General features: G+C 48.8%; 1 protein-coding gene across 1 annotated transcript; it reads left to right on the forward strand.

The window, feature by feature from the left end:
• The first annotated feature begins 1,680 nt into the window (after positions 1-1,680).
• Positions 1,681-3,113, forward strand: LOC127545730 (testis-specific serine/threonine-protein kinase 1-like). The gene has a single exon (XM_051973197.1). The coding sequence runs from the start codon at positions 1,804-1,806 to the stop codon at positions 2,902-2,904; it is 1,101 nt and encodes a 366-aa protein (XP_051829157.1). The 5' UTR covers positions 1,681-1,803; the 3' UTR covers positions 2,905-3,113.
• The last annotated feature ends 6,723 nt before the right edge of the window (positions 3,114-9,836 follow it).

Here is a 9,836-nt window from a genome sequence, read left to right on the forward strand (position 1 = left end):
AATCTCTCGGCGACTGCCTCCCATAAAACCTTAGCTAATCTTCCTCTTTTCCCATGTGGTCTTCCTGCCCCTCCCCGGGCTCTTTGAAGGGAAGGGCAGGGGTCATTTTTCATCTTGTATCTGCGCCATTGGCCCCTCAAACAGACTTTTGAAGTTTGCTGAACTGGCTCCTCCAAGGGAAGAATGCTGACTACGTCCCCCTCCACCAGAAGGGAAGTCTGGCTGCCAAAGGCTCCGAATGAGTCCTCGGGAAAACTCCCTTCTCGAGTTTTTCTTGCTCTGGCCTCCGTGTCCCCGCTGTGAGGCAGCACGGGGTCCCCCTCCTCAGCCCCAGCCCGGGTCCCTCACAACACACAAACACCCGAGAGGCTCCAGGGGTGCCATCTGGAATTCATAGAAGTACAGATTCTCCGAGTCTGGTCTTGCCTCTGGCCCCCCAATTACTGCGGAAGGCAGACTCATCCACTGTTGTCAGCTCGGATCCCATCTGTCCCTTTGATCCAACAGAAATCAACTCCCCGGAAATTTGCCCATTAGTGGGGAAGGGAGGTCAAAGAAGTTTTGTTCCTCTTCCAGGGGAAAGCCCCCAACTACTTACAGACAACTATCCCTTCCCCATGAAAAACTCCCTGTTCTTTCCCCATTCCCTGGATCTGACATGATTTCCAAGCCCCGCACCCTCTAGCCACAGGCTGAGGAATCTTTTTTCCACCAAGGCCATTGGACATTTATGACATTCGTGGGCCACACAAAACTATCGACTTATAGAGCTCAAACCCGAGAAGGTTGCCATCAGCAACCTTTCAGCTCATCATCTCCTCCCGCTGCCTTAGCCAACGATTTTCCCCACCCTGCTCTGGCCCGCCGATGCCTTCCTTGAAGTGGGGTGCTTCAGGGTGCAGGGCTCAAAGCCATCTGAGGGGGACAGCAGTGGGCTGTTCTTCACTCGGGTCTCCCGGGAAATCTGCCCGCAAGAGCGAATGCCGTCTGGTGTGGCCACCAGCTCCCAGGGATGGCCCTGAGGGGGAGCTGTCATCTCTGGGTAGTTGGGTTGGGGGTTTTTCCATCACAAAACTGTGATTTGGCAGCATCTCCCCCCTCCCAGAGAAGCACTTTTTCTCTGGGCTAAGGGACTGTGTCTCCCAGCATCCTCTACCAAAGCACAAAGACTCTGAGAAGTCATCAACCCCCCCACCTGACTTGTTTTAGTAATGATAACAAACCCATCACCTAGAAAGGCTCTGGGAAAGAGGAATGGGTGCGAGAGGGCTCCTCCCCAAGGAGGACGGGCAAGTTTTGACCCTAAATCCTTCTCAGGAAGAATGGGCAGGAGACCCTCCCACTCCCATTGTCTACAAAGTTAAGAAGCTCGACGCAGGGACGAGACCAGGCTTTGGGAGAAAACTCTCACAGGGCACATGGGGGAAGAATGAGCCGCTCTGACTGAGAGCCCCCGGGGAAGATTCCTCTGCCCTCCTACCTTAGCTCCGGGCCCCGGGCCAGCACGGGGGTCGGCCACGCCAGCTCTCTGCCGGACATCTGCGGGGAGCTCCTCCCCTCGGCCTCCAGGCCTCCAGGTCCCTCTCAGGCTCGGGGAGAGAGCTCCATTGCCCACGCAGTCCCCGCTCCTTTGTGACTTCACAGAGTCACTCCGGAGACAATGCCGAGCGTTCTACCTCCAAGCAGCTCCAGGCCCAGCCCGCTCAGAGGACTCTCCCACGGTGTCAATAAGGGCGCTGTTGGCCTAGGTGGGGAAGGGACATGTAGAGAGCAGCGTCAGGGGCACTCGTCTCTTCTAGTACTATGGATGATGCTGCTGTCCTTAAGAGAAGAGGCTACATCATGGGAATAAATTTGGGAGAGGGCTCGTATGCAAAAGTGAAATCTGCTTACTCTGAGCGCCTGAAGTTCAATGTGGCGGTCAAGATCATAGACCGCAGGAAAGCCCCCACGGACTTCCTCGAGAAATTCCTGCCCCGGGAGATCGAGATCCTGGCGATGCTGAACCACCGCTCCATCGTCAAGACCTACGAGATCTTCGAGACGTCGGACGGCAAGGTCTACATCATCATGGAGCTGGGGGTCCAGGGGGACCTCCTGGAGTTCATCAAGACCCGGGGCGCCCTGCACGAGGACGACGCTCGGAAGAAGTTCCACCAGCTCTCCTCGGCCGTCAAGTACTGCCACGACCTGGACGTCGTCCACCGCGACCTCAAGTGCGAGAACCTCCTGCTCGACAAAGACTTCAACATCAAGCTGTCGGACTTCGGGTTCTCCAAGCGCTGCCTCCGCGACGACGGCGGGCGCATCTTGCTCAGCAAGACCTTCTGCGGGTCGGCGGCCTACGCGGCCCCCGAGGTGCTCCAGGGCATCCCCTACCAGCCCAAGGTGTACGACATCTGGAGCCTGGGCGTGATTCTCTACATCATGGTCTGCGGCTCCATGCCGTACGACGACTCCAACATCAAGAAGATGCTGCGCATCCAGAAGGAGCACCGTGTCAACTTCCCCCGCTCCAAGCACCTGACGGGCGAGTGCAAGGACCTCATCTACCGCATGCTGCAGCCCGACGTCAGTCGGCGGCTGCACATCGACGAGATCCTCAGCCACTGCTGGGTGCAGCAGGTCAAGCCCAAGACTCAGCCCTCGATCTCCACTACCAAGGATGGGGAGAGCTCGCGGGGAACGCAGGACACGCTCAAGGTCCCGGAGGCGAACGTGGAGAAGAAGTCCGCCACCAAGGTGGAGGAGAAGGAGGAGTCCAAGCAGGACGCGAACGCCGAGAAGGAAGAGTCGGTGCAGGTGACGCGGCAGTCAGAGATCCTGGGCTTCAACGCGGACCAGCCGGCCACGGAACCCGAGCAAGGGAAGCTCTCACCGCCTACAGAGACTGTGCACACCTAAGGAGACTGACAGGGCCCCAGGGGGCTGCAGAAGGAGAGAAATGGAGCCTGAGGTTCGGTTCGGAGCTTGGATGGGAGAGGTCAGGAGCGTGCAGGAGAAAGTAAACACGGTCCATTATAAGCTGCTATTTTCATTAATTCCTCCTCCCTTCCTTCGAACATAGTAACCACATGGCTAAAGAATAAACCAATAAATCATGGACTATATTAGAACCCAAACCTGGCACGAGTATTATTCTCTGCGGCAGCTGCCGGGAGCACAGGCTCCAGCCCCTCCCCAGTCTGGACTTCAGGAAGGGAGGGAACACAGCCCAAGGGAGGTCAAGATGGGCAGCAGAAAAGAGTGGGAAAGGGAGCCAGATTGGGGTTCGAATCTTAGCTCTAGAACTTATTAGCTGGATAAGTTACTCCCCACCCTGCACCTATAAAACTAGCAGGGAATCCCATGATTATCTCAATAGATGCAGAAAAAGCATGTGATAAAATATAACATCCATTCTTCATTAAAAAAAAAACACTAGAGAGCAAAGGAATCAATGAAGTTTTCCTTAAAATGATAAGTAGCACCTCTCTAAAACCATCATCGAGCATTATAGGTAATGGGGATAAGCTAGAGGAGTTCCCAATAAGATCAAGAGTGAAATCACCACTATTATGCAACATTGTACTAGAAACTTTAAGTTTTAGCAATAAGAGATTAAAGGAATTAAGAGTAGGTAATGAGCAAACAAAACTATCTCTCTTTGCAGATGTTTTGATGGTACATTTAGAGAATCCTAGAAAATCAATGAAAAAACGACCAGAAACAATGAACAACTTTAGCAAAGCTACAGGATGTAAAATAAACCCACTTAAATCATCGGTATTTCTATATGTTACCAAGAAGGTCCAACAGCAAGAGATAGAAAGAGAAATCCCATTTAAAATAACTGCAGATAATATAAAATATTTGGAAGTCTACCTGCAAGATAAAGCCAGGAACTCTACGAACACAATTACAAAACACTTTCCACGCAAATAAAGTTAGATCTAAACAATTGGAAAAATATTTATTGCTCTTAAGGGGGAAGGCCCAAGTTAATGTAAAATGACAATCCTACTTAAATTTAATCTACTTATTCAGTGTCATACCAATTAAACTGTCAGAAAGTTACTATAGAGGTAGAAAAAACAATAATTCCTCATCTAGAAGAACCAAGGGTCAAGAATATTAAGGGAATTAATTTTTTTTTAATGCAAAGAAAGGTGGCCTACCGGTATCAGATTTAAAAAAAAGATTATAAAGTGGTGGTCATTTGTTACCATTTGTTACCGGGTAAGAAATAGAGTGGTGGATCAGTGGGATAGATACAGTAGACACAAGACACGATAGCCAATGACTACTATGACCTAGTGTTTGATAAAAAAAACTCCAGCTCCTGGGATAAAAATTCACTATTTGCCAAAAATTTCTGGGAAAATTGGAAAATGGAATGGCAGAAACTAGTCACTGACCAGCATCTAACACTCTATACCAAGATAAGGTTGAAATGAATTCATGATTTAGATATAAAGGATGATATTCTAAATAAATCAGACGAGCAAGGATAGTTTATCAGATCTATGGAGAAGGGAGGAATTTATGGCCAAAGAAGAACGAGAGAACATTATGAAATGCAAAATGGATAATTCTGATTATATTAAGTTTAAAAGTTTCTGTGCAAACAAAACCAATGCAGCCAACATTAGAAGGGAAGCAGAAAACTGGGAAAAAATTTTTACAACCTGTGTTTCTGATAAAAGTCTCATTTCTAAATCTATAGAGAACTGATTCAAATTTATAATACATACAAATAATTGATAAATGGTCAAAAGATACGAACAGGCAATTTCAGATGAAATTAAAGCCATTTCTAGTCATAGGAAAAAATGCTCTAAATCACTATTAATTAGAGAAATGTAAATTAAGACAACTCTGAGGTACCACCTCATACCTCTCAGATTAGCTAAGATGACAGGAAAAGACAATGATAAATGGTGGAGGGGATGTGGGAAAAAGAAAACATTACTGCACTGTTGGTGGAGTTGTGAACTGATATAACCATTCTGGAGAACAATTTGGAAATATGTCCAAAAGGGCTATAAAACTGTGCTTTGACCCAGCAGGGTCACTACTGAGTCTCTATCCCAAAGCAATTATAAAGGAGGGAAAGAGACCCACCTGTGCAAAACTGTTTGCGGCAACTCTTTTTGTAGGGGCAAGAAACTGGAAAGTGAGTGGATGCCCATCAGATGGGGAATGGCTGAATAAATTATGGCATATGAGTGTTATGGAATATTATTGTTCTATAAGAAACGATCGGCAGGAGGATTTCAGAAAATCCTGGAAAGACTTACAAGGAAGTGATGCTGAGTGAAGTGAGCAGAACTAGGAGAATATCATGCAAGATTATATGATGTTCAATTGTGACGGACTTGACTCTTCTCAATAATGCGGTGATTCAAGGTAATTCCAATAGACTTGGGATAGAAATTGCCAATCACATCTAGAGAGAGAGAACTATGGAATCAATATGGAGAAACACACAATATTTTCACCTTTTGTTTGTTTCTTCTTATGGGTTTTTTTCCTTTTGCTCTGATTTTTCTTGCACAACATGTTAAATATGGAAATAGGTTTAAAAGGATGGCATAGGTTTAACCTATATCAGATTGCTTGCTGTCTTGGGGAGAATGGCAGTAATTTAAGGGAGAAAATTTTAGAATACAAAGTTTTATAAAAATGAATGCTTAAAACTAGCTTTACTTGTATTTGGAAAAATCAACTATTTTTGCTATTGCTAATATTGCTATTGAGAAAATAAAAATGAGTGGGGTTGAACTGAATTCTAAGGTACCTGACAGTTTTAAATCCTAAAATCCTTGGAAACTCACATTGAAGGAGCTTCCCCCCCACCGGTTCTCCCCCTTCTCCCCGCGCCGGCAGCAGTCATCCATCCCTCTGGTGACGACCAGGCTCCTATTCAGGTCAAGATCACCCTCATCCTCCCTGGGATCTTGCCCTTGATCTCACCCCCCCATGAATCCTGAAATTGCAATCCTCCTACTTCTGGACATTTAAGCCAGAGAAGTCCCCAGGACCTGGCAGCTCTGAGGTGGTGCTGAGCAATGCTTTAGAGCAATGCTCACAAACGACCGGTGTGACCTTGGGCAGCGTCTTCAAGCTCCCTGGACCTTTGTTCCTTCATTGGAAAGAGGGAACATAGCCTCTGTGCTCTCCTAAAGTCCCAACCAGCTCCGACTCCTGACCCTTTGCTGTATGGTCTTAACAAGATCATTTACATCTAAGGGCTTCACGTGCCTCAGCTCTAAAATGGGGACGGTCAAGTTTGCCTTGCTTGTCTCTGAGAACACAATATGGAAACGGGCAGATGAGGACCATGGAAAATATACTGGAAGCAGCCGGAGGGGCGTGAGAATAGGTGAGTGCTGAAGCAGGAGAGAATTGGGGAGACCAGGGCAGGATCTGGAAATCATGGCCCTGAGAGTTCCAGCCTCCCAGAGGCCCCCATCCCCTCCCAGCAGGTGCCTCCCTTCCTCTGAAGGGGCCACAGGAGCACAAGAATAATATATATGGTTACAAAGCATCAAATTTGAGCTTCCCTCCCCACTTGTGTCCCAGAGACAGGGCTACCCACCCCTGAGAAGCCAAGGCCGAGTCCTGTCTTCGACTGGGCTAAAAGGGAATCACAGGCGGGAGCAGGGAGGGAGGACCTTGCAATCCCCACCCATGGCCGGCCTGGGCACAGATATAGGACCCAGAGGAAGGGATCAGAACTACTGCTCCCTGCCCAGGTAACCTAAAGCAAGCCCCCTCTCCTCTCTAGGACTCAGTTCTCCCAAACACAAGATGAGGGGGTGAGACAACAACAAGACTTGTCAGATCCCTAGGTGCTAAGTCATCCTGAGCTAGCCCCGGGACCTCCAGACCCTCCATGTGAGGAGGCCCACCATTCCCAGCTCAAAGTTCAGGCTTAGCCACTCACCTCCCCAGGGAACCTCTGTCCTCTGGGACCCCGGAGCCACCTTGGGAGCGAGCTCCCTGACGGCTCACCGACTCACCTGGGAGCAGAACGGGGCTTCTAGGATGCACTGTCTGGCTTTCTGTCCCCAGGCACTGAGCCCACATCATTCCTGGGGAAACGGGGATTCCCAATGAGGCGCTCCTGGGGTCAGAGCTTGGCTGGCCCACTCAGGGCCAGGTGAAGGTCCTTGAGAAGAAAAGCAGAATTGATGCTGAGGGAGCTGAGCCCAGAGGACCTGAGGAGGATGGTCCCCATCCACCAGGCTCAGAGATGAGGTTGCCTAGTGTTGCTGTTGAAAGAATATCACACTTGGAGCCCTAGAGCTAGACTCCCAACTTCATTCTTACCTGAAAAGGTCACAACGTCCCTGGGCCTCAGTTTGCTCATCTGTAAAATGGAAGGGTTGGACTGGATGGTCTCTAGTATTCCTTCTAGACCTAGGAACCTACAGCAAAGACTGCAAGGATTACTCTGCACTGATTAATTATATCCTGAGTGATTACTTTTCCTTTTCTTCTGTCAACCTCCCCGCCTGCAAAATGACAATGGTGAGTCACACTAGCACAATCTACCCCATAGGACTGTCACAGAGAAAGCCCTTGATAAACCTTAGAACCTGATGCAAACAGGAAGTGAAATCGCTGCCAGCTGTGGGATTTGTTCCCTGCCTCTCCCAGGACCCTCGATGCCAAACTGGAGCCAGGAAAGAGAGGCTATACTGGTGTTGTCCAATCCCAAGTGGGCCTTCACTACTGCAGGGCAATTATTTTATTTCCTCCCTGTGACTATCAACCTCCCGTCCCCACAGAAGCTGTTCCAAGCCTTCTCTCATCTCCTCAGTTGAGAACTTTCCTTTATATTTTGCTGAGAAAACAGAGAATCTGTTGTGCGCTCCCCCTACTCCCTTCACCTCAAAACTCCTCCTCGCCATTCTCTGCTCTCTGATCAAGAGGAGGCATCTTCCCTGGATTCTGTTATCTAACCCTAACTGTCCCGTCTTCTCCAGGGGCTGCCTCCACTATCACGCCCTCTCTTTCCTAACCTTAAACCTTTCCTCCTGTCCCCTGGTTTATTCCCCGCTACTTCTCTTTAAAAACGTTTTTTTCTACTTGATTCAAGTGATGATCCTCCATCTTCTTCCCTTCCATAACTAAACTCCCAGGAAAAGCTGCCTCTTCGTCCTCTCCACACATTCAGTTCTCCACCCTTTGCAATCAAGCTGCCAACTTGACCGCTCAAGGGCCCAATCTCAACCTTTCTCCTTCTTAAAGCTCTCGGAAAGTTCTGGGGACCACCGGCCCCTCCTGGGTCCTCCAAGTTCTCCGCACTGACAGCTGCCCCTCAGGCTCCTTTGCTGGATGATCATCATCCTTAACCACTCTCCCGGACCCTCTTTTCTCTCTACACTGTCACTTGAACTCATTGATTCCAACGGAGTTAAGGATTTACCTCTAGGCAGAAACTCTCAAAAGCTAGTCCCGCATTACTCACTGCCTGGTGGACATCCTCCCCTCGATATCCCATAGAAAATTCCAACTCTGCCTCTCTTGCCCCTGCCTCCTTTCTGTCCACACAGTCACCGCCTTAGCTTTGACTATTAAACAACTCGCACTTAGACCATTCTAAAAAAATCCTAAATAATCTCGTCTCAAGTTTCTCCCTTCACCAATCCCTCCTCACCTCGGCCTCTCCGAGGACAGTTTCCTCCCTTTCGAAGCTTGGCAGACCTTTCCTCATTCTTACCCAGCTGCTAACGGCCTCCCCTCCAAAGTTACCTTGGGTTTAAAATTTAATTTGCACATACTCTGCCTAAGCTTATATCCTGGCACACAGGAGCCGCCTCAACAACTTGGAAGCTCTTTGAGGGCAAGGACTGGCGTTTCTGTCTTCGTATCCAGTAGGCATTTAATGTGAAACGCACCCTTTCATCCCAGATCCGGGAAAAGCAAGACGCCAGCCCTTCTAAGCCTCCTCTATACTATTCTATATCCCCTCTTTTCCCCTCTGTGTTTCAAGAGCTCCAAAAGGTGTAAAAGCTTGAGGGGAGCCAATCCTACCTCCTACTTCTAGGGGACCCTTCTTGGAGGTTTCTCTGACTCAAGTCAGGGGAGGCCTGACCCACAAACAAGGCCCAAGATCTCTAAGTCCACATAGTATGGACCTCTCCTGGAAAAAAAAAGAATCAGAGAGGGGCAGGATGACCTTTAAGCTTTTGAAGGATTATCAATGGGAGAACAAATTAGCCTTGTGGTGCTTAGATCCAAAGATCTAAGTGGAGTAACGAATCTATATTGGGGAGACAATAGATCCAACCCAAAAGACAGGAGCCGCCCAACAAGGGAGCGAGTGGATTTCCTCTCCCTGAAGATCTCCCCACACAGGCTGGGTGACCACTTGTCCAAGAAATTATCAAGAACTCTTCAGTATTGGTTGGACTGTACACCCGCAAAGCTCTTTCCTCACACTCTGATATGTTCCATGGATCAGGCAGCTGGAAGTCCCAGGGTCCTCAGGGGTTTTATCAAGGCCAAGCCATCCTTGCAGAGAAACGCTCCCAACATCTCCCACTAGTCATCCAGCCTCTGGTGGAACATCTCCTAAAGCTCTGCCCCCCAGGGCCAAATCCTCCTTCACAGACAGCTACCGTCTCTTCCTCTATGTCTCCTTATCTCATTAAATAACCCTAATTCCTTCCCTGCAGCCTCAGTCTCTTGGCTGCGCAGCCTACATCCCAATGAGTTAATGTGACATCCAGATGCAGCCACCTGCCAAGGGCAGAGGAACCGTCACCTGCAGCTTTCCAGATACTTTTTCTCCCAATATAACCTATGACTGCATTAGCTATTTTGTCAGGGGCTGACTTAAGTAA

This window comes from Antechinus flavipes, chromosome 1, assembly GCF_016432865.1.
Source record: "Antechinus flavipes isolate AdamAnt ecotype Samford, QLD, Australia chromosome 1, AdamAnt_v2, whole genome shotgun sequence".
Lineage (NCBI taxonomy): Eukaryota > Metazoa > Chordata > Mammalia > Dasyuromorphia > Dasyuridae > Antechinus > Antechinus flavipes.